Source organism: Ambystoma mexicanum, chromosome 1q (assembly GCF_040938575.1).
Source record: "Ambystoma mexicanum isolate Mex_15411 chromosome 1q, UKY_AmexF1_1, whole genome shotgun sequence".
Taxonomy (NCBI): Eukaryota; Metazoa; Chordata; class Amphibia; order Caudata; family Ambystomatidae; genus Ambystoma; species Ambystoma mexicanum.
Genome location: NC_090922.1, coordinates 1,251,484,363 through 1,251,508,998, shown reverse-complemented (window position 1 = coordinate 1,251,508,998; position 24,636 = coordinate 1,251,484,363). Strand labels below are relative to the sequence as shown.

General features: G+C 43.4%; 1 protein-coding gene across 6 annotated transcripts in view; it reads right to left on the bottom strand.

Annotated features, from left to right (window-relative positions):
* LOC138545302 (FRAS1-related extracellular matrix protein 1-like) overlaps window positions 1–24,636 on the bottom strand; it is a 1,530,918-nt gene that overhangs the window by 1,271,574 nt on the left and 234,708 nt on the right. For all 6 annotated transcript variants that reach the window (XM_069642060.1, XM_069642059.1, XM_069642062.1 and 3 more), the window contains one exon: window positions 10,898–11,097. In XM_069642060.1, coding sequence (XP_069498161.1) covers window positions 10,898–11,097 — 200 coding nt within the window. The remainder of the gene's footprint in view (window positions 1–10,897; window positions 11,098–24,636) is intronic.

The following is a 24,636-nucleotide window of genomic DNA, read 5'->3' as shown; positions in this document are numbered from 1 at the left end:
TTTCTAAAGTACCGGTGGAAAGTAACAGGCAACCAGGACCAATCCTCACTCTGCTCATAACTGGCTTTACAAACTGGAGTCTCAGGGCAAACCATTCTTCCACTACTCAGAGAATTGCTACATGTTATCTTCAAAAGATCTTGGGCCAGGGTTTTCCAGTTAATTCCCGTCCCCCTCTTTTAAGTCACTGACAGAATGTCCTTTCCAACTTTCCTTGGAAGATGTCATAACCAAGTCTATGAATTTGATCCGCTTCATCCAGCAACAGTTTCACCACAAGCAATGACTTAAAACCTACTTTGTCCATACACTCATTGTCAGAAAAATATATGTAATCTATATCTCTGGTTGAAAGCAATTGCAGTGCAGGAACTTCATGTAGAAGTTCTAAAACATGATCTATTCAGTACAATTTCAGAGTCCATTTTAATTGTGAGTTCCAGCACCACCTTATTAGAATAGGTGGTATCATGCGACTTCTTATTGGATATTAACTGAGCTCATAACAACACGAGAGAGTTGTGGATAGGAGATCGGCAGAGAAGGGGAAAAAGACAAGCCATCAGATATCAAAACTCCTGATGACAGCTGAACACCAGTTTCCGACTGTGTACATCTTTCAGCGACTTATTTTACAGATATGGGACCCTGCAAACCCAAGGGAACATCAAATGCAATCGCATATATATATTCTGATGCAAGCAAGCCTCTCCTTTCATTCTCTGCCTGTAACCTCACACTAGTGCGGACCTGTTTTCCTTTGGTGTTAGCTGGATTTTTTTTCCAAATATTTGAAATAAGTTCAAACTATACGGATTCGTGTGATTGCTCTGTTGCCAGCAGGTTGCTGGGCCCCATTAGATCTATGGGAATATGGCCACAAATGGGAGCCACAGTTTAAGAAAATTCCTCCTTCATATTGACTGAGTTAAAAGACCAAACGGAGTTTCTTCGAGGGTGGGGGACATGGCCCTGTTACGAATCCCCCAAGATAAATTCCAACGACTTTGCTGCTTCTTACTCAGTTGAATGCAGGCTTCTGAGGAATTTTATTGAGTTCTTCCTTGGCTGGTTAATTCTGCCATTTTTTGATTTTATGGTCGCTTTTTTTGACTTGGAGTCCATCAAGGGGCCCTGTATGTATTTCATTAACACAATTTCCCTGCCTTTGTGGCACAGTTTCAGAGGAGCATGCGATCACATTGCTACCTTCATTGGTCAAACCCGCTGTAACTTTCTCCAGACAATCTTTTAATTCTTTCAGGATTTGCAGCGTGATCTTGATTTCACCGTAAAGCATGTGCTGAAAGTTTTCATTTCATATTTTTGTAAAGACTGAGAAAAGAACTTAAAACAAAATTCAGAGCAGAGGTGGAGGGGCTGTTAATTTCACTCTCTCATTCAAGTCTCTTAAATTGTGATGGAGGCCCTGCTGCAGACAATTTTCCATAAGGAAGCAGAACTGTTAACTGACGAAACAGCATCTTCCAAATCCAACATTATTACATCGAGACCCACGCTCACATCCCCCTGACTGATGTCTCCATCTACGATGATGGCTTGGTTTAAACAAACAACTTCACAGTTGTTTAAGTCAGCCTCAAGCAAACTTCCATCATGTTAGAATCCCTATGAATCATGGGTCGAGTAATATTATTCATATGAACTTCCATGCTCGTGGTCGTGGGGCGGGGGGAATAATCCTCTTCTTTTGTAGCTTCCGTACAGGACATGTTGGGGTTCATTTTGAGCAGTGTGTTAACACCTCTGATGCAAACACCTCATCAACCAACCGCCCCACTTCCGCCATGTTGTCACTCTCGTGGCAAGCAAAGCAGGCATTTTGTGCCATACTCTTTACAGCCTCCCCAGCTATTTCTGTATCAACTACATCTGCTGAAAAAACAAAGCCAGACAATGGCGGCCCACCAGTGGAGGGTGCATCCACAGAAAGGTGGGTGGTTCCCTCCATCATTACTACCTCCATTAATAGCTGATTTGGAGGAAATGGTGGATCAAAAAACAATGTCAAGGCGTTTCCCTTGCATAACACAGGCTGATTAACCTGGTGTAACGTATCAGGCACAGTCAAGAAATTGTCCCAGACAGATTCGCTTGGCAAATCATACATGGTAAGTTAAAGTGCACAGATACCAATAAATGAGGAGAGATGGGGATATCACAGTAAGTTACTTTCAAGGCTGGGAGCATGACCTCCGTCATCTCTGTCTTTCAGTGCGTTATCCGCTTGTGGCTTTCACCCAGCACAACAGCCACAGACTGCAACTCAGCAGCTACTCCACAGCAGGATTTTTATGTTGAACTTCTCTTCCTTCCAACATCTGCTCTGTCTCACACAAGGAATTTTGCACTGCACGCTCCAGCATTCCTACTGCCAAAGAATGCAACTCAGCAGAAACTCCACAGCGCTCTGCGCCAGCAATGGATTTTTATGTTGAGCTCCTCCACTTCCTTCAACATCCGCTCTATTACACACAAGGAAAATTGCACAGCACGCTCCAGCACTCCAGCACTGCCATTGCCAAAGACTGCAACTCAACAGCAACTCTGCGGCAGGGGGATTTATGTTGAGCTCCTCCTCTTCCTTCCCACTTCTCCATGCCTTTACTTTGTCTGCATCTTCACATGCAATGCATGTGGTTCAGGTTAACTAAAGGTTAGGGTTGGGGTCAATTGGTGGCAGGGGAGTAGAATAAGGGGTAAAGAAACAAGGGGAGTTACAGGGGGTCTTCCCCTGTAATGGCGAAGTGAATGCTAGGGGAAGTGAAAGAAGTAAAGGTATGGCTAAGTAAATGTCACTCATTGAATGTATGTTGAACTGAATGCAGAGGAAGTAAAGACATTGATTCATATTTGCAAACCTCATAGGCAAATTGTTTATTTTACAGTGCATTCCCTAAAATAGAGAAGTTTTAAGTACAAACTAGCATTGGTTGCTCTTCGGCTCCTCTGTACATGTCACGGACCATGTTCCTGTCTATGTGATGTGCGGTACCCGGAGGCCCAGAGAGCAGCTAAGTAGGCAGTGTCTTGTTGAGTCTGGAGGGAAACAAGAAAGAAAACCTTTTTTGTGTGTGTGTGAGTATTGTATGTATGCGTGCAAGGAGGTGTCAGAGTAAATGCGCATGTATGCAAGGGAGTGTCTGTATATGCAGGCGTATGAATGATAATGGTAATGGTGTACATGGGTGCACGTGTGTGTCGCTCACAAGGGCATGGCAGGTTTTACTGGCATTTTTAGGAAAAGCAAAGCCATCTTGATGAGTGTTAATACATGGAGGAGGTTTTGGTGTGGTGGAAGGGTACTACAATGGTGCTGGAAATCTGGATCTTTGGATACTGGGGCGTGGAATTTTGCATTTAGTTTAAGAGCAAAGCTAACATGATGAGTGTTCTTACATGGGATAGGGAAGACCATGATTCCTTACTGTGGCATGGCAACTTTACAGGTGACAATGTCAAAGACCACATGAGTGATCTTACATGGGGGCATTGGGCAACCCACAAAGCAATGTTTTCTTACGGTGGTTTTTACTGACTTTGGGGGCAAATACAACAAAAAGGTTCATATATGGGGTGGGCACATTTGTGCAATCGGCAAGGACGTGATTTCTTACTGGGGCATGGCTTTTCTTATACTTGCATTAAGGCAAAGCCAACAGGAGTATGTTATTATGTGGAGATACTGGCCTATATTGGCAGAGCCAACATGGACATGTTTTGGTATAGTTATCATTACTTGCATTATGGGAACATTAAAGATAAGTATTCTCTTATGTGGGGAAAACTGGCATCTATAGTTGCACTAGCACGGACATATATGAAAATGTTTTTTACACTGGCATAGTACTGGCACAGAGCGGGAAAAGGTATTATGGAAACGTGTTTGAAAATGCTCCTGTCCATTGTTGGTAGCTTGGCATCAAATAGATGTTTTAAAGTCTTCCACTACAAAACCGTAAAATACAACATTTGAGCCCATTATCAAAATATTTTCTTGGGGTGGGGGGAGAAACCTACCAAACCGTCCTTGGTCAGTTCGGCTTCCCCCTTGCTTAGCTGAGCCACTTCTGTGCATTCAGCCAAGAGAAGAACAAACCCCATTCCCTCAGCCAGCTCCCCTCGGTCATTGACAAGGAGGTCTGTTACTGCTCTGGGTAATAGAAATTCTGCTGTATTAAGGCCCTGGGTATGGGCAATTCTGCTGCCTGAAGCATCCATGTGACAGGTTACTTTATTCTGGATTTGCCTATGTAGAATTTTCAAATGTTTGAAAGCAGGAATCTGTCTATGATATGATATTATATGAAATTGCATTTATAACGTGCCTATATTAAAGTGTTTCAAGGGGCAACGAAGCAAGGGAGCGGGAAAAGAGGGAGGACAAAAAACCACAATCTTACTAGGCCTAGTGACATTGAGATTGCAGAAGTGCAGAGGAGAATGGGGAGGAGGAGTGCCTGGGCGGGGGGGGGTGGAAGAAGGATGGGCAAGTACAGGTCCTGGAATCAATACAAATAGTGCAGCCAACAGGTGGCAAGTGTGAGTGTTAAAAGTGCAGACAACATGAGTACGTCCAGGAAGGGGACTGTAGGGTTACAGATACAGACCGCAGGGCAGAGGATGCCTTGAGGCAGTGCATGTGTGCAACTAAACGGACCGGGACCTGGGCCCAATTTCAGTGGGTAGCCAGGTGACCAGTGCAGTATCAGACAGGAGATCAGCAGGGGAAAGGAAGAGAGAAGGCAGAAGCAAAGAGGAAGGTCTTGAGATGCTTCCGGAACCAGCAATGGTTCTGCTCAAGTTTCAGAGAGGCAGGGAGGCTGTTCCAGAGGGAGGCACCATCCGAACAAAGATCGGCCCCAACATGTTGCTTGGAGAAGCGACTGACCCTCAAGGAGTTGGAGGAGAGAAGAACTCTAGTAGGAAGATATTTCTGAAGAGAGAGTTGGAGGTATTGTGGTCCCAGGCCCCAGAAGGCCTTGTGGACAATGCAGAGGGCCTTGAACTTGATTCTTGCAGCCACTGGGAGCCAGTGGAGTGATTTCAGGCCCGGAGAGTGTTAGGGAGAATTCTCAAATGGCTAATTTCCCTTACCTGATGAGTCCCTCAGCAGCTTTGCTGGATTCCTAGGATTTATTTTTTTCAACTGCTAAGAGTGTGAGCCTTTTTCCCAGTCTTACATGTATTTTGCTGTTTGTGTTTTTGCCATTTGTGCGATCTTGGGCTGTGGAGCCTCACCTACACCATGAGCATCATTTTTATGTGCGTTACATAGCACCTTCAGTGCAGTGACACAGGGTTGTCTTTTAGACTTGCCACGGACTCCATTTTTGTGGGACTGACTGTCTCCCAGAAACATGTAAAGTTGCCATTAACTTTATGTAGTCTCTTTAAATCACAGACCCAGTACAAACCATCTTACATGGAGTATTGGAAAGGGTCAATTTCTATCCCTTTTTGTCTGTCCTTCTTGGAGCACTGTTTCACTCCCTTTACATCAAGACTTGGCTGATGGCAGTGGTAACTACCCTAATTTTTCTACCGCGGTCAACTTATGTAGCCATGGTATTGTTTTAGGCTATTATATTAGCCTCGAACATAAACCCGCTTGACCAAATACATTGTATTTTGGCTCCAGCTGGGTTTATTCGCCATTTCTTTTTGTTAAAGTCTTTCTCGTGTTTCTCTCTGCGTGCCAAACCGGGGTTGACTCCTTTGTTCGCCGTCTTTTCACGGGCTTCCGCACAGAAGCCCTCCTTAAGGCTGAAAGTCTGGGTAGGCAGGATGTGAGGGAGGGGTCTTAGGACCCCTGCCATGGGTTCCATTGGTAACCCAAGTCGCACTCCTGTTTGAATGGCTGGGTGACTGTCCTTGCCAGGGCAGCCAGCCTGCTGTGTGATTGACAGCCAGGCTGTATGAATGGGGGAAAACTGCATAAAAAGCAGTCTGGGACTGGAAAGGCAGAGTCGCCAATGGAATGAAAGAACCAACGAGGAGCTGATGGAAGAGGACCCCTTCAACGACTGAACCGCCCGATGAAGCCCTGCTGCAGGTCCGAATCTTCAGAGAAGATCCTCCAGGAAACTTCTTCCCTTGAGCTGGTGGTACCAACCAGTTCGCCCAAACTGCAAGCCAGGACCCCTCCTCTGGTCGAATTCACTGTGCAGAGCTACAGTGGGCCAGATAGCCAGGAAGTATGGACCCTGCTTGGGTTTAAGGAGCGCACCTTTTATTCGTTGCTTTGCTCTGCTGCTGGTTCCCTGGGTAGTGCAGGACCCTCCAGTCTTCCTACTTCTTGTCAGTCCGACAGTCGCTTCAGGAACCGTGAGCCTGCAGGAACAACCAGGAACGTCCGCCTCAGCTACAGCTTCCTCTCTGTTTTAAGGTACTGTGCAAATCCGGTTGTTCATTTCATTCAGCCGCGGTTAAAGTGTTTGAAATCTTTCTCCAATCCGAGGCTTGTCCTTCTCTTCTCTTTGAACTAACTTTTCTAGTGACCATCCTCGTCCGGAATCCATGGCACAAACTTCACTGCGAACTACCCTGAACCGTGTGATCTTGAACAAAAGACTTTTGTCCTATTGACTTTGGCCCTAAACCTTTTCTACCTGATTCTATCACTGTAGTTCCACTTGCTCAATTGCCCTGAGTCCTTACCTGTTAGTGTGGTGCAATTTCTATTAAACTATGCCTTTCCCTCCCTTTTTAAATTGCTGGAGTGCCATTTTGCTCCCACTTCATTTTGTGAGCTTAACTTGTCTGGAATTTAAGGGAAGTGGTGTGGTGTATTAAGAGTGTGATTTTTAAACTGCTTATAATAGTGTAATGTTATACAACGAAAGAGCAAAATAAATGTATATTCTTTTACTTGAAAACCTTGAGTCAGTGTTTGCCTGAATCATAGTAATTGCTGTCCTTTGTGTAACTATTTGATACTGCTCACTTACTCTTGAGATAGGTCTAGCTGCAAGCCTTCGCTACCACTTTACTGTGTAGTACAGGCTTGTACCAAAGGTGAATTTGTACTGTTACTTGTAGTCTTAATTGTGTGTGTTGTTCCTAAAGGGTACTGCATATAATTCTGCCTAACAGAGATACGATCCATGGGCTTGAGGCCAAGGACAAGTCTCACAGTCTTGTTCTGGATGAGTTGTAGAGGACGGAGAGTAGGGGCAGGTAGATTTAGAAAGATGCTGTTGCAGTAGTCCAGCCTACAGAGAAGCAGAGCTCTGGAGACTGTGAGCTTCTGAGGTAAGGTGAGGAAAGGAAGAATACCTCTGAGGAGGTAGAGCTGGTAGCTTGACTTCTTAGAGATGTCAGAGATGTGAGGAAAGAAGGAGAGTGTGGAGTCGAAGATGACCCAGAGGTTCTTAGCCTCACAGGTGGGAGCAGGAAGAGGGCCCAGGGTGAGCGGCGAGAGAGTGACAGTAAAGGAAGGTGCAGGTGAGCCAAAGAGGAGGATCTTCATCTTACTGGCATAAAGGCAGAGAATATTGGCAGCACACCACTCCTGGATTGCAGACAGACAATCCGGGATGAGAGAGGGCAAGAAGGCGGCTGAGGGGAGCTAGACCCTGGGGTACACCACAGGTAGAGATCGAGATAGAGGAGAGGAAGGACCCAAGTTGGACTTGGGAGAGCCGGTCAAAGAGGGAATAAGTCAGCCAGGCCAGGGCCTGATCAATGATACCCAGGTTATCATGGAGCTGGTTGAGCAGGATGGCATGGTTGACCGTATCAAAGGCAGAAAAGGGATGGAGTAGGATGAGGACAGAGGGGTGGTTCGCATCCAGGTTAGAGAGCAGGTATTCACAGATGCTCAGTAGAGCAGTTTCTGTGCTTCTGGCCGCTCTGAAGTCCAACTGATGGTCATGGAGACAACCAACAGATTCAGTGTGAAGATTAAGCTGGGAGATGGCCAGCTTGTCCAAGAGTTTGCTCAGGAAAGGAGTAATGGAGATCAGGCGATAGTTACTGGGATAGGAGGGGACGGCTTAGGGTTTGAGAAGAGGGTGCAAAAGAGTGCTTTGGGGCCGGGGAGGTTCCAGTGATGAACAAGTAGTTGCAGGACTCCGCCAAGGCTGGAGCAAGGGTGTCAATGTGGTCCTTGATGGTTTTGGACGAACAGGAAACAACCTGTTTTGGCGAGACTTTCATAGATCGAACTGGTCTAGAAACCTCATCAGGGGTGAGCAAAGGAAAGGAAGAGAAGGGAGGAGGTGAGGTGGCCACAGGAAGGCCAGAGGTAGAGGCAAAAGTAGAGGAGGAAGGAGTAAAGGAAGAGAGGGTGGACAGGAGGTCCTTGGTTTCTGAGATGAAATGTGAAGCCAAGGCCGTGTAGAGGGCCTGGGAGGGGACAGGAGAGGTAGAGACTGCAGAAGGATTGGCCAGCTCCTTGCAGACTTTAAAGAGTTCAGCCGCATTGTTAGATGCCGCAGCAACGCAGGCTTGGATGCAAGCTCACTTCTTAGTGTCGACAGAAAGTCAGTACTTCCTTTGGAGCAGGGCAGTTTGTCAGAGGATGCACACGATGCCAGCCATTTCATCTCAGCCACCCTAAACTTGCTTATAAGGATGATGAGGTCTGAGTCGTACCAACAATTGCACTTGGCTATGGGCTTCAAGTTGACAGTGGAAAGTATATCAAGAGTGTCAAAGATAGATGAGTGGAGGTTAGAGAGGGCTGTATCAGGATGTGAGTCGGCAAGAGGTGCAGGAGGAGGAGTGAAAGTGGTGGCGAAAGCCTCCACTGGCACACCCTTCATGGGTCGGAAGAACAAGAAGGTGGGCGGCAGTGTGGGGGTTGGCTTGGCCTGAGAAGGAGAGAGAGAGAGAGAGAAGAGAGGAGAAAGTGGTCACTCCAGGAGAGAGGAGTGGTGAAAAGTGTTAGAAAGGGGGAGGTCAGAGGAGATCAGAACATCCAGAGTGTGACCTGCAGAGTGAGTCAAGCCAGAGGGAAGAATGGAGAAAGAAAGCGTTGCAGAGGTTGTTAAAGAGTCCAGATGAGGTACAGGAAACATGCAGGTGGATGTTTATGTCTCCGAGGAGGAGGAGTTGAGTGGACGAGGCCAGAAGGGAGGAGGCGAAGTCCGCCCACTTGGAGAGGAAGGAAGTTACCTGACCAGGTGGCTGGTAGATAGTAGCCACAGTGAGAGAGTGGCCAGGAGAGTGAGAGAGCCTACAGACCAGGCATTCAAAGGAGGAGTAGGCCTGCATAGGAATGATGGAGGCAGGAATCCACTCCAGGAAGATCAAGGCTACACCCCAGCTGGGACGGTTGGATCTGGGTGCGGATAGGATCTTGTAGCCATCAGGGAGGAGAGTGTCAACACTCGAGACAGATCTGGCCGTGAACCATGTCTCGGTAAGACAGAGGACATCAAGGTGGAGTTCTTCCAGGAGATGGCAGATGTCAGAGGAGTGTTTGACAGCTGATTGAGAGTTTAGAGTGGCAATGTGGAGAAGGTCGCCACCCTTAAAAGACTTCCGGGGAGGGGTACAGGTAAGAGGTACTCCCTGCAGAAGTGTAGAAGGAGCCTGAGGGTGGGCAGAAGAGGGAGGAGGAGAGGACAAGATAGCCAAGGTGGTGGAGGAGGAAGGTGCCAGAGAGGTGTCAGAGGAAGGAGGTAAGGAAGCGTAGAAGGGAAATAAGGGACAGCAGGAGAGGAAAGAAAGTTGATGAAGCACGGGAAGTGTCTATCAAAGAGGAGGAGGTTGGCCTTAGGGCCTTAGACCAACACAGTGCCATTAAGGTAAACATTAATGATGATCTAAGATGAGTGGAAGGGAGCCAAGAGGGCCTCCCCACCAGGTGCCTCCATTAATGGGAGAGGAGGAAAAAGGAATACATGATTGTTGGAATAAAGGGTAATCATGTTCACAAATGGAATGGAGCTTTGGAGTCTCCATTCTGAAATTAAGCTTATGTTTTGGGAGGCAGCAAAAAAGCACATACAAATCATACAGATATAGCCAATGAATTTGTACTCCACCACTGGTGCAATTTCAAAGACAATTGCATACTGGCCTTTGCTCAGGTATTGCCCGAAGGCCATCATTAAGATAAGCCAGTCTCCTCCATGTACCGGATGTTAGCCTTTCCACAGCCCACACCTATGAATTTGCCTCCATGAAGAGGCCATGCATGGATGGCTCTTGGAGTTTGGATTTCAAATTCTGTTCCCTAGTCGCTCTTTCACCCCGTGCCTCCATGCTTTCTCTGTTTTACACAGCCAATGTTTGGCTCCGTCACTTCTGACAGTTAGCTTGACGCTCACATATTACACCCCTGGGGTTAACCTTAAAGAAGGCTCCCTGACAATTCTGGCCGCCACACTTCATGGTTTTCCGTAGCATATCTTGGGCCATCACACAACTATGCACCTATCACACCGAGCATGCCACTCCATGACACTTTAAACTGCGAGCATGTGAAAATCTTATTCGCACAATGTTTTCCTTTCCAATCTCGTCCTACCACATTTTACACACAGACAGACACACTTATACAAACTTTGTCACCCTAACTGAACCCTGTTTATCCATCCACTTTTCTGTGCGTCCCTTTTATAATCCATCAAATTTACCGCTCGCCTCCACCCTAACATTCGCCCGTTGCTTTGTTTTTCCCAGAATCTACCCACGTAAAATAACTAGATGAATAGCTTTTATTACTAACATGTACAAAATTACCGCTTGGTTGCCGTTCAATGCACAGTGTTACAACTTTAGTGCATTAAACATGAAATGTGAAATTTTGTATATTTTCTATGTATTTTTCAGGGTTGTTTTTAGGAAATAATTGGTTGTTCTCAGATATTAGTACATATGTTCATCACCAACATTTCTACACAAAGCTCTCCACCAGACCTACCTGCAGTGGAAATCGACTGTGTTCATCTCGGAGTTCAACTTGGATTGGGATGTAGTCCACAGCTGGTGATGGGGGACTAAGGTGCTGATACTTGATTCCCATCTGGAGAAAATCGTCACATTTGGCCTTCAGTAAGTTGATGGGCTTCAGCTGTGAGAGACAGGCCTTGTTGCTGGGACATGGCCGATTGACCTGTCTTACTGAAAGAATAATTGTTGAGAAGCAAGTTGCAGAGTATGTGCTCAATTCGCTCACACCGCACATTTTATATGCAAAAACATTAATATATACGAAAATATAGCCACTCACAAGTCCCTGAAATGGAACTTTGGCATGGGAAGGTGAAAGGTAGGGAATAACTTCTTACACATTTTTACACATTTTCTTCCAAAAGTGATGTCAAAAAGTAATTTTCGGAAATATGTTAAAAATAGCTGAATTTGTTCCTGTAGATTTGCTTGTGTCCCAAATCCGATTTATGATAGGTTTTTGCCCGGGAAAATTGTAACAGTAGCTAATGACTATTTAGTTTTGTGAGGTCATCTTTGATGTCCTGGGTTAGTCTTAGCAGTGCACGGTGGTGGCGCGAGTTATGGTTGCTCAGCTTACCATAACTCGCGAATTTCTGAGGTTTTTCGGTTTTACTTGTAACAATAATGTCCCTTTAACAAAGTTTTTTCATTGAATTTCATGGGTTTTTGTCAGTGCACGCTGTTTTCCTACAAATTACTAATATCATACTTGCCCCAATATAGCAACACTTCTGTCCAATTTAAAATGGTTCACCTTAAAACTCTGCCATTTCCCACCTTCTTGCATCATTTTTAACTCTTCTATACACTTTTTGCAACTTTCTCCACTGTTTTTGCATCTGTCGACATCTGCAAACGTCTGATATCATCAAAGACCTTCCGGACAGTGCCACGTGACCATGCGCTTGCATGCAGAATGATGACGTGTCTGCGAAGGCATCCGCACTTCGGAATCGGGTCCATGCTTGGAAGACTTTTTGGAACTAATTTTTCGACTGATCTAGGAACTTTCAAGCTCAAAATGTACCCTTGCAAAGCTCCTACACCTATACTTACTCATTATCCATTAACAATCTATTGCAAAGCACTACTTGGAAGAATATTAGTAAAACTGCTATTTCTCTTAAAAATGGCATCAGATATTGCCCTCCCTCCTCCCCAAGAGCCATCACAACCACCACCAGATGGAGGGCCCACACAACAGAAAAAGCGCAGTACTTCCAAAGACAATGAAGAGGACCAAGAAGATGAGGTAGAGGACATGCCTACCTCTAGCACCCAGAGAGAATCATGGGTGTGGCAGTTCTTTACCACTGTTGGGAGTGTACCAAAGGCTTAAGATACCAAAGTGAAATGCACAAAGCAGGAACCCAGGGTGCTAAAAAATGTTCTTCCTATAGCGGGACGCCTGAGGCATCCTGCTGTAGGAAGGACAATCCTTTTCCAAGATTGCCAGCATGGATTGAAAAGGCGGTGCTCCGTACAGAGCCCCTCTTCCCTTTCTATGGCAGCCTGCAGAACCATATGACCATATTACCACGAGCCCATTTCTTTCCCCTTTCAAACCTATCCTACTTTCGAATAACTTTACCACACAGCTGGTCCCTGGTGGACATGGCCACTTTAACAACATTTTACATCCCTCGCGGTCATGGCCAGTAGCCAGATTGTCCACGTCATGACCTTATGCCATGTCCCAGACAATCTGGCTACTGCCCACGCTATACCTCAGTCACCAAAGATACATGACTATTTTTTGTACCTACATCATGACACTTGTCAAAAAATAAAACACAGGCACAGTTGCAAAACCATTCTTTAATGTCCTTGCCAATGCTCCTCATGAGTTTGCTCGAAATCCGCCCAGGTTTTATTTTTTCAAAAGTGTCAAAATGTATGTACATACAATAGTCATATAACTTACCCCCCACGTGACAAAATCCATTCAGACTTTACACAAACATTGAAGGTTGGGTCTATAATCTTTCTCAAAACTTGAAAACCATTTATATCTAGATCCAAAATCTATCTGCCTAATGTTGTGCAGATTGGTCAAATGACACCACATTTATATGCTTTTACAATATTTTGGCACCCCCCACCCCTATAATTTTGCCCCTCTTGACAGAATCCCACAAAACTTTGCAAAACCATTCAGGATTAGATCTAGAATGAAATTGCATAATTACATGCAGTTTCATTGAGTGGCGCTAAAGTTATAAGCCATCAAAAAACTGCTTTTCTCCAACCGTGTAATGCAGAAATAGGTACAGATGTCCTAGGACATCTGAAGTGTCCGCAGACACACCAGGACTGCATCCGGACATCTGGAGTGCAGACTGTCGGGGGTGAAACAACCCGTTTTTTGGCTTCTTATGGCCATATCCCATCCCATCCTCATCCATTCGTTGATCAGGGCAACAGTTGCACCTTGTGCTAATGTTAAACACAGAAGGGAGTAGTAGCCATGCAGAGTGAGCACAAAGACAAGATAACAGTTCCCAGGAGATGAAGCAGTAGCTTTCAAAGTTAATTGAATTAATAGAAACATCCAGCCCTTTATGTCCAAGTGCACAGGAATACTATGCCAAGACACTCTAAATAGAATAGGGAAAGGATTTCCCAAACACAACGTGCACGGTAGAGTTAGTTAAAATCTTCATAAATAGAAGAAAATCCCCTTTCAAACGCTGCACCCTCGCACGTGATCCAGGCATGAAAACACTGGCCATTCATTGCAAGCCAAACACCCGCAGAACTCCCTCAGAGCAAGTGGAGAAACCAGAGAGCACACAAGGGTGAGTTTAAAGGGGAGACCAGGCCTCATCACCTTGGGATGATCAGAAGTGTTCTTTAATTGCAATTATGGCAGCAGGGTTCGACCCCCCCCCCCCCAACTTGTGTTACGCACATATCTTGATGCCTTGTCAAAATGTCCATGTTTGGTAAAGCTAGATGCCAACCAATGAAAAGCCCCTTTGCCACACCACCTATGATGGACAACACCAACCAATTACCTGACCCCATAATGATGTATTAGAAATATTATCTTTTTTTTTTTTTTTATTGTGATATAACCTCATTTGGGGTTTTTTTCACATTCAAAAACAATACATATATACATGTAAGAAAAACATCATATTTATAAAATATATCTAAATAACATTTAAAATCAATTTGTCACAATTTTATAAAATTAGCATATTAAAATTAAATTCATCACGTCAATATCTAATTAGTTTTCCCTTATTTTGACAATAAATCAACAGTATTCTGACGATATAAAACCTGTCTTTTGCAAGACCCTTAAGATATTTAAGGTCAATTTTGTTTCATGACCCGGAATCATTCTTTCCCAGAAAGCATCGGAGGATAATCTATCCAATGACCCAACTGAATTCCCTAAATATTCCACCCTAATTTTCCAAGTGCCTTTACAGAATCTTAGCAGGTGCTCTAGCGTTTGTTTACTTGAATCTGAGCATTCCATGCATAAACTACGAGCCCCTTCAGTGACTCCCCATTTGGTTAACACTGATCCAGTTTTAATCAAATTTAACCGTACCCTCATAAAATTTTGTCTTCCTTTTGGGTTAGGGAACTTCATTAAGTATCTTGGTACTACACCCTGTTTTCCCCGTACTTAAAAAACCCTTCAGGAATGGAGGATGATCTCACCATGTCCCCTGTTGAGATCCAGTCTCTCAAAGATAAGGACTTCTTAACTTTCAGGGGGTTTAAAAATCAGAGTTAATTTATCTGATTCACAATAAGTCAGCAGATTTTCTGCTATCTTTTTGAGTTCTGTCAAAATGAGTGAGGAATATAAATTCATATTTTCTAGGAGATTTTCATATAATGTATTAGTCATTGGCACAATAATTGACCTATACAAGGACAGGAGTTTCCAATCAACTACGTATTTTAAAGATTTTAATCCAAGCTCGTATCTGAGAGTTATCGTGTGTAATCCTTTAGGCAATCCTAATACCTGTTTCCAAATGTAACCTTCTATTTTTTGCCAGTCTATTGACCACAACAAAGGTTTAGATTCAATTCCGTACAATAGTACTGGGATTACTTTGGCCACATAAAAATTTATGACAGGCATGATTGAAAATTTGCCATTAAGGCTGGCAATCTTCTTCATCTGAGCTATTAGTTGTGTCCCTTTAGCCAGGATTTCACCGTACTGTTTCCCAACTGTAGGGGTCGCATACACAGTGATGCCCAGGTACATTACTTCTTTTGCAACCGGTATCTGGTTACTGCCAATTGACCACCGATATTTTGTTTCTTTGCAACCTTTCTGCTCAAATATTACGATCTTAGATTTATCTGGGTTTACAACCAGGTCATTTAATTTCATATACTTGTCGAGAGCATTCAACAATCTTTGTAGACCGATGGGAGTCCTATCAAGGAGGACTATATCGTCCGCATACATAAGCCATCTTACGGCCAAAGACCCCACCTTAGGGCTTATTAGTGATGAAGATTCTAGGGCAGCTTCAAAATCGCCCAAGTAAAACTTAAAGAGAAATGGAGCAACCATACAACCCTGTCTAACCCCCCTATCTATGCTTATGTATTCTGACAAATATCCATCCATATTTAGTCTTACTCTGGCTGTATTTCTTTCGTGAAGTTTTACTAGTATGTTAATTAGCGTTTTGGGTGCCCCTTGTTGTTCCAGCTTGCTCCATAATTTATCTCGATTTACCATGTCAAAAGCGCTTGACAAATCGATAAATGCTCCATAAAGTCTACCTTTATTGTTTTTATCTTTCAGATTTGATAATGAAGCTAATATTATACCATTCAATGAAGTTGAATGGCCTTTTCTAAATCCAGTCTGCTGTTTAGGGATTATGTTATTTTGTTTCGCCCATGTTTCAAGTTCTTTTAATATCAGACTAGTAAACAACTTGCTTTCTACATCAAGCAGTGTAATCGGCCTGTAACTAATAGGGTTTTTGCGATCCCCCTTCTTAAAGATCGGGATTATAATTGCTGTCTTCCAAGAAGATGGAATTATTCTATTTGCGATTACTTTCTTGTACAGGGTATATAGGATTTCAGCCCACAATGTCCCATTTCCTTTGAGGACTTGGTAAGTTAGTCCATTTGGGCCCGCAGATCTCGACGCCGAGGATTTTAGGATCAAATTTAAAATATCCTCTTTGTCAAAATTTAAACCCCAATTTCCATTATCACTTCTATATTTTTGTCCTCCCATTGGTTCCTGATATTTTGTGCTGAAATAAGTTAACCAATTAGCTTCCGACACATTATTCGTCTGAGCAATGGTTTGATGTATTAGAGGAGCATTTATTAATGACCAGAAATTTCGCGAGGAATTATTTTGTAATGCACGCAGCATCTCTTCCCCATCTTTCTGCCATAGTTTTCCTCTGTGTTGTCTAGTCCAACTCTTCAAATCGTTTTTAATTTTTTTTGATACTATCTCTAGATCTAGTAAACTTTTAGCCTGTTTCTTGGCGAGTCTTAATTGTTTTTGCGTGTCGCGTTTTTTAACCCAGACTGCTTCATCAAAAAAGTGTTTGTGTACTCGCTGCGAACCCTTTTGGGTGCTTGACGGGGGATCAATTGACCATAAGAATTCATGAAACCGTGATGGGTCACAGTGCTGGTACAAAATATTTTGTTCTCCCAAGTTGGCGAATCCATTCAGGGCTTTATTTAACCGCTCTCCTTCCTTCTTGTATTTTATCAACCGATTTTTCTGTGCATTAATTTCTACTCTTTGGTCCCAAATATCTATTTTTTCCTCCCTAAACCATTTTAAATGGGCGACTAATCGCTTATGATCACTTGTTCCACCATCGGCCACTGAAAAATATATACAAGTATCGAAACATTCGGTTGATAAAAGCATGTAATCCAGTGTCGATTCCGAGGAACCCCTCTCCCACGTTGTGACCGATGGAACATCACCTTCTATGGAGCCATTTAGGAATTTTAAATTCCAGTCTTCAAAGAAGTTCAACCATTTTCTCCCATTATTCGTTGCTTCTTTCATTTTCCGTGTATGGCTTTTGGATTTGATACATTGCGAATTTAAATCTCCTGCTAACAATATATGTGCCCCAGAGTACGTTATATTAATGTCACAAAGAGTTATTGCAATTGACTCTAGAAACTCAGAGTTTTTCCCTCACGGGGTTCCAATACAGATTTACAATTATTATCTCCTTATCTGGAGAACTTTTGGGGGAAGTGACCACTCTCACCACCAGTATTCCTTCCTGCTTGCAAGGTAACATTGTTATTTCTTTAAACAAAGTCTTTCTACAGGCGATCAGCAAACCTCCCGTCGGTCTTCCCTTGGCTTTGCAGTTAGTTGGTTGTGCCATCAATGCAAAGCCTTCAAGTTCCGGGGTGTTTACTAACCATGTTTCCTGTAGCAAGATCAAATCGTTTCCCCCAAATAACAACGCTCTCATTTTATTATTTTTGAATGAACTGGATCCCCGAGAGTTCCAACTAGTGATTCTCAATTTGTCACTATTAAAGAGACCTCTGTGATACACCCAACTTCTGGCAGACTTGCATAATTATCTCTGGTAGCATTGACCAAGATGTTATTTGTAACCCATCATTAATAATATTTTCGTTTTTTCCCCGATTGGTTTCATGCAGTAAGGAGGTGTTTCCCTTAGTTAACTCGTATTCCTCAGTTTCGATCGTTTCTATTGCGTGAGATGGCAATTGCTCATATACTTCCAAACCCACCTCCCTTAATCTTTCTTGTAGGTTTAAAAAAGCTTTTACCCCCAATTTGGAAACAAATCCAACTTCAACTAAACTGATACATTCTGGCTCCGGGAAACGAACATATTCAATGTCTTTTGTTGAAAATAAATATAGTTCTGGGAGTTTTTTAACCAGTGATATAATCGAACTCCTATTCAATGGTTTACCAGTCTTACGATTTTCCTCATTTGTAAACCACAGTCTCGGGATTGCATATGGATTCGGATCGTCTTGGGGATTTGTTGTTCTTTCAGTTACCATTTCAGAGGATGAGTTTCCCACTGGGATGTTAATAGTCTCTTCTCTTCTTACCTCTTTGGTTTGATCGTAGTCATTCGTATTCGATGTTGATGTTTGAATGCGTATTGTATCCTCTGCATGACCCGTCCTAGAATCCTGAGTGACCACCAAATCTCCGGTCTTTATTTTTGTTTGGTTGAATATTGGAGCGATTCTTAAGCCAATCTGGGTCAGCATTGGTACTTTGAAAGCCTTTTTTTGTTTTTGAAGAAATATAGGAGCTATTTTTAACAACTTCCCTGTGATCTCTGATCTAATCGAGTCATGTCGAGGTTGATTTCTGTCCAGGTCAGCAGTTTTTCCTTCTGTTTGAGTACTCATTGTTTTCTTTACCAGGTGTACATCTCCTTCTACTTCGGGGATTCTATCAATCTGATGTCTTTTCCTTTGTTGTTTTCTGGGTTTGTTTACCCCGGAAATTCTTTCTTGTTGTAGAGAGTTGTTACCTTTGCTTCTACCATTTTTATCCAAGATTTTTTGATTCGCCTTAATTTCCGCAGGATCTGAAATCCCCTTAACGAAGCTATTTACCTTTGATTTTTTTGATCCAATATTCTTCACGTTTTTTGTTTTCTTTTCTTGTCGACCTCGTGACTTTGAGTCTGTATTATTTTGTTTTTGGTTCTTCCGCCTTTCTCTCCTCCTTCTCTTGTAAGATTGTTGCGAACTCTTCTTCCACATATAGTTGTTTTCTGCCTCATCTTCATAATTCTCTATAATTTCCCGTCGATCTTCCGCCAGCTGTTCCACCGTTGACTCAGCAATCTGTGCCAATCGGCAGAATTCTTCCATTATTGATTCTGATAGGGGAGTATCATCCCCGAAGGTGTTCAATTCAGGGACTGAATCTTTTGTTTTAATTGCTAGGTCTTGGTTTAATGAAGAAGTCGGTGCATTTCTTTCGTTAATTTGCAATAACAAATCCTTAATCTCCTTATTCTCACTCATAAGAGAAGTCATTTGGTGCTTAATTTCCATTAAATCTCCACTATGCTTTGTGTAGCCATCTTCCATCTTTATCATTAAGGGCAGAACTGAACAGTTTATTACATTGTTTTGGCCTACGACTGAAAATTCAAGTTGTTCGATATCTTTTGTCATTTCCATTAAAATCCCTGTATGGGTCTGCACATCTCTTTTTAGAAGGTCAAAAACCTTCACCAAGGAATTTAAAACAAAATTTGAAGCCGAGAGAGAGGAGTCACCATCATTTGGGTCTTGGTTCTTGTTTCCCTGTATCGTACTTGGTATTTGCACTGGTAGATTCAGTAAAATTCCATCAGACGCGACCGTGTCCCCTCTTGATACCACTGTTGAGTTTAATCTTTCCTCATACAGTTGTATATTCTGCACCGAATTCAACAGATGATTTGGGGTCCTTGAGAATTCCATAACTGGGATGGGTGGTTCAGATCCACTGGTCTCCGTTTGTAAGTTGGTGTTTTGATTAGAAGGTTTTAGGGAATGTGGCGTAGATTCATTTAAATTTTCTTGTGCAGATTTCTGGAAGTAGTAATCAATAGTCCCTTTTATATTAGTTGATGTCAGGGTAAAATCTTTCACCTGTCTAAATGGGGTGTTCCTGGTTGAGTCCCTTAAAATTTCTCCCTCCGTTAATTTATCCACTTGAAGTTCTTGATGGATTTGTGCCTCTATTATGTTGTTATTTCTTGTCGAGGCAATCGGAGTTTGAGAACTTACGGGGTTCACATCCTCGTGCAGGGACTTTTCAATATAGGAACCATCCCATTCTGGAGCTCTTAAATCATCAACGTGTTGTCCACTCCTTAAATTATAACGGGCCATTTCTTACCCCTTCGTTGACTGAAAATTAGGCCAAAGAAATATGGGGGATCAAAGGAGTAAAATCTCCCACAGCCTCCCCCTTTTTTGCTTTATATAGCCTAAATCCGGCCCCGGTCACTTCCTTTCCGCTGTCCACTCCAAAGTTTCTGTCAGCGAGCTGCAGATTATCTCAGAGTAATCTCTGATGCTCTCGTTTAGGGAGACTTATAAAAAGGGACTTGCGGCCCGAGATCACTGCTGTCTAAAAATAAATGACAACAGTCCACCCTTTATCAATACCGGTATCAATGTTTATGTACTAGCACAAGCCCCGGTTCACTCACTGTTTCTCCAACAGGCTCAGGCTCATGCAAGGGTGCTGTCGGTATCAATTGAGCAGATCAGGGTGGCTAGTATACTAATACTAACGCTAATGCGTGGCCCACCGGACGTGATAATCTATGGAGATGGCGGATATGGCAGGGGTCACCGCCGCGGGCTACTTCAGGCTGCTATGAACACTCACCTCTATATCTCTGTGCCTCTGTGCCTCGCGGGTGCCCCGCGGGTTTGTAAATACCGCGAGTGTCACTAGAAAACGCTAGGCTGGGCTCGCGACCACAGGCTACTTCAGGTCGCCGCCTCCGCGGACCTGCCGCGGGCACCCACCTCTGAGCCTCTGCTGCCTCTGTCTCAACCCCACAGGTGTACTCAACACACAAGATCTATCGAGGCCGCCCTGAGCTCAATCTCCACTTTCGCTCCGTCTCCGTCGCTGCCGTCTGCTCAATCAAGGCCGGGTCCTGCAACTTCCTGCTAAAGGAAAGGACCCACACCCGCGCACGCACGCTTTGCTCGATGCCAGCAGTCAAGCCGCACTGAGGATCTGTACCAACGAGTACTGGTGTACAGAATGTCAGCCGCTTCCGACTACCACTCATCAGAAGTAGGATGGCTCAAGGCAAAGTCATCAGATAGATACTGACCAATGAAGTGACTAACCGATAGAACAACAAAAAAAAAGAACAAAAAAATAAAACAAAAAAATGGACCTGGGCGAAATGAGATCAGAATGTCTGTACACACTCGACAATACCAAATCTTGTCACAAAATATGTATTTATTTATAAATATATTTTTACAAATTCTTATTGTTCACAACATCCACAATTAAACCACACCATTCATTTCATCATTCATACACACTCTCACTATACATATCAATATTCCACAATTGGTGTATTTTTTCCACCTACAACCCATATATTTACATCGAAATGTAACACTTCTTAACAATTTCAGTAAGTATTAGTCCATAAAAACAAATAGCATCTTGCTCATTTGTTGTAACTCAACATATGTTTCGGTCGTCACAGTGGGCCCTTAGTTAAGGCCAATGAATATAAGCAACCTTCCTCAGGAGCCGGAAATGTCAGTTTCAACCACTCCAAAATGTAAACCGGTGGAGGATGTCATCAAACCTCAATCTACAAAGCAATATACATACATCAGCTTTCTGATCTCTCATTTATAACGACACAGAAATATCTTGTGTGTATATCTCAAGTTATGTATATACAAATTGGCACTCACTGTGACTAACCGATAAACATTTTATATGCTATATGTAGCTTGGACTACTAACCAACCCAACTTCTTCATAGGTTTTGTAAACTGATAATGTAATGTGACGTCAGTGTTGATGCAGAACAAAAATGCTTGCATGCTGTCCTGGCTTAGACTTGTTGTTCGAATAAAGCTGGGTTTTGACATGCACCCCAGTCCTCAATCTTTTAAATTAATCCAACAAATTGTGTGATCTTGGGTGCACCTTTACACTTAATAGTAGAGGATGGTTCTCTAGCGGTTTGCAGATTATCGAGGCCTCCTTTCCACATCCCCTTAGACAGCAAGGGTGGTCTGTGGGGAGCAGAGCTAACACGCAGATAAGAAGGGGTCGGCAGGAACACACATTGATGGAAAGCCGTGCCCAGACCCGCAGGCCACCCCACAGGGCGTGGAGGAGAGTAGGAAGATAGAGAGTGCTGAGGATCTGTGAATAGGAGTATGAACAGCGTACACCCAAAACTGAGGGGTTGGGGTTTTTGTGTGTTATTAATTTATGAGAAATAGAGATGATAAAGTATTGCATACCGTTGTCATGGGCTAAGGAAGACCACGTGGTAAGCCTCTTCAAGGGGCAGAGATAAAGAGACGGATCACCCGAACATACGAGAAGACAGCTGTATTTGAAGTGTATTAATGTTTGCTGGCAGCAAGTGTATTGGTGTTGCGGACCTAGAAAAGGAGGTCCACTGTGTGAGCAGTGGGTTTTGGTGCTGCTCAGGAGGATGTTGTGTTATTAAGGACTTGGTCTCATAGAGAAACATGGGTGTTGTAATACTGGTGGAACTATTGTGCGAGGAAAACAGTGAAAAAAGGTGAGTGAGGGGTGAAGCTGAATTCATTGATTCTTGGTCAGTTGTGTTCTATTTTTCTAACATGGCAGATACTCCCATTGTCCATTTGTGTAAGTCACTTCCACGATATAAAACTAAAATTATGAAGTACCACATTGAGTGGGTTAAAAGGTTAAAAACATGGTTGGCAAGATGTTTATGCCATGGCCTCAAGACGAAACTCACTTGAGACTTGTAGCAATTCTGCGATTATACGCGCTTAATCTGAAACAGCAGGGATTTATCCCAATGATATATGGAAGCTTATCTTTCACATCTTGTGACAGGGGCCTCTTACATGAACATAAGACTAATCAATAGCCCTGATTTGAGAAAGGTCCTTGGAGGACCGAAACACGTGTCATCAACGTTAAGGGCAAAAAAAAATTTCTGAAAAATAAAAAATAAAAAAATATAACATTTTTAAAAAATCAGTCTCGTGTGCAAGAATCAGGCGCAGTCTCCTTCCAGGTCACCTATACTTCACATCACTCAAAAATGGTGCTGCAATTTTTACATGCCACACATAAGGGAAAACTACTACAAAACAGATTGGGCTCGAACTGTGGAAAATCTTCAAAGAAGAGGAGGAGCAAAGTAAAAAAGAATTGATGCCGAAGCAGCATGATGGAATGGGCACATAACCCACAGCTCCTCCTCCTCCCCATAAACTAGTGACCCGCTCTGGACTGTACAAGGATTATATCCCTTAAAGCCCGCTGCAGAGTATTCCAACACGGTATATGCACCACAGCATATAGTGATAAAGACAGTATGATGGGCAAAATGGCGAGAAGGCAAAAGCCAGCAATATTACATGAAGAATCTGACGTGCAGCGCAGGGAGCAAGCAAAGCTAATAGAAGAGGATGAGTGTCAGAGTGCTAAGGGCACGTAGGGCGGAAACAATGAGACAGTAATTGCATCAGATAAATGGATAGAAGGACAGATAATACTGCCATTTTATGGAAAAGGCATTGATGAATGTAACAAGAAGGTGAGGGAAGGTAGAGATGGACAGGAGGTGGAGAATTGGAAAAGGCTGTGGGAAAAGAGCAAGGGAGAGGCAATGGGAGGAGAAGGACAGGGAGAATAGACAAGACAAAGACAGGGAAATAGAAAAGAAATGGAAGGAGAAAAAAAATGGACAAGAAAAAGAGGGGAAGAAAAAAAGAGAAAAACAGTGAGATCAAGTAAGGGAAATGCGTTTCAAAAGTGGTCTAAGGAAGTAGATGACATCATGATGAGACATACGGTACCAGATAAAGGGGAAGAAGGTGCTATGAGAAGGAGAAGTGACAGAGCAGAGAGGAACAGAAGGGATGGCATCAACACAAGAGGAAGGTAGAGACGTAATGGAAGAGATAATGAGTGGGACATACAGTATAGATCCTCTGAGGAGGCTAGAGTTTGAGGACAGAGAAGATGAGAAAGAAGTAGAAATATCGACCGATGAGGAAGATGACTAAGAGCGGGGAAGAGGATGCTACACAAGCACAGTCTACGGGCACATGTGTAGGTAGAGGTATCTTGGTTAGACCTAGAGGAACCGCTGATAAGACCAGAGCCCATTAAGTACCTGTGGCTCCCAGAGATGAGTTTGAGGGGGTGGAAAGGAAGACTCCATATGTAACCAGATTAAGAGGTTCACTGGGCCAAAAAAAAGTTAGCATGACCAAATGGCAAAAAGGACAAAGGGCATAGCTAGACCCTTGCGCCGAATGGGACCAATACAATTTCCGCTATTACAGAAAGGTAAATGACTAGCACAATATACACCTTGCCCACAGATAAAAATAAACAGATTTATGTATTACCAACGCTCACAGCAGGATCAGGGAACTGGATTTATGAGTTAGAACGAGAGACAGCAGGTATGGCGTTGGCTGTGGAAGACCTTAAGAGCTTGTTCGCTGCTATTTTGGGCGAGCAAACACGATGGGACACTTTTCAACAATTGTAGGGCAGATGATTGGAGGGCACTCAGAATATAATTCCCAGACACATCCAACATGGGGGAAATCAGGACACTGAAGATGTGCCCAGATGACCCTGCTGCCTATATACAAGAAAAGTGGCATCTAGAGACAAGAGAATCATGGGACAAAAATATCACATTTTTTTTTAATCGTATTTTGAGCCAGGGTCTCCCTGCAGAGGTACAGATAAAAAAAAAAAGAAAATTGTAGGGACGAGGCAAACCCATGGCCCGAAATACAATTGAATATTGCCCCTCATTGCAGATTGAAAAAAGAGAAAGACAGAAAGAAAGAAAGATGGAAGAAGCAAAGCTAGAGCAAAAGAGACTGTCAAAACTGGCAAAGGAAGGAGCTGTTTTATCGAGTACGGGAGAGAATAGTGTGCAGGAAACAGCTGACACCGCCAGG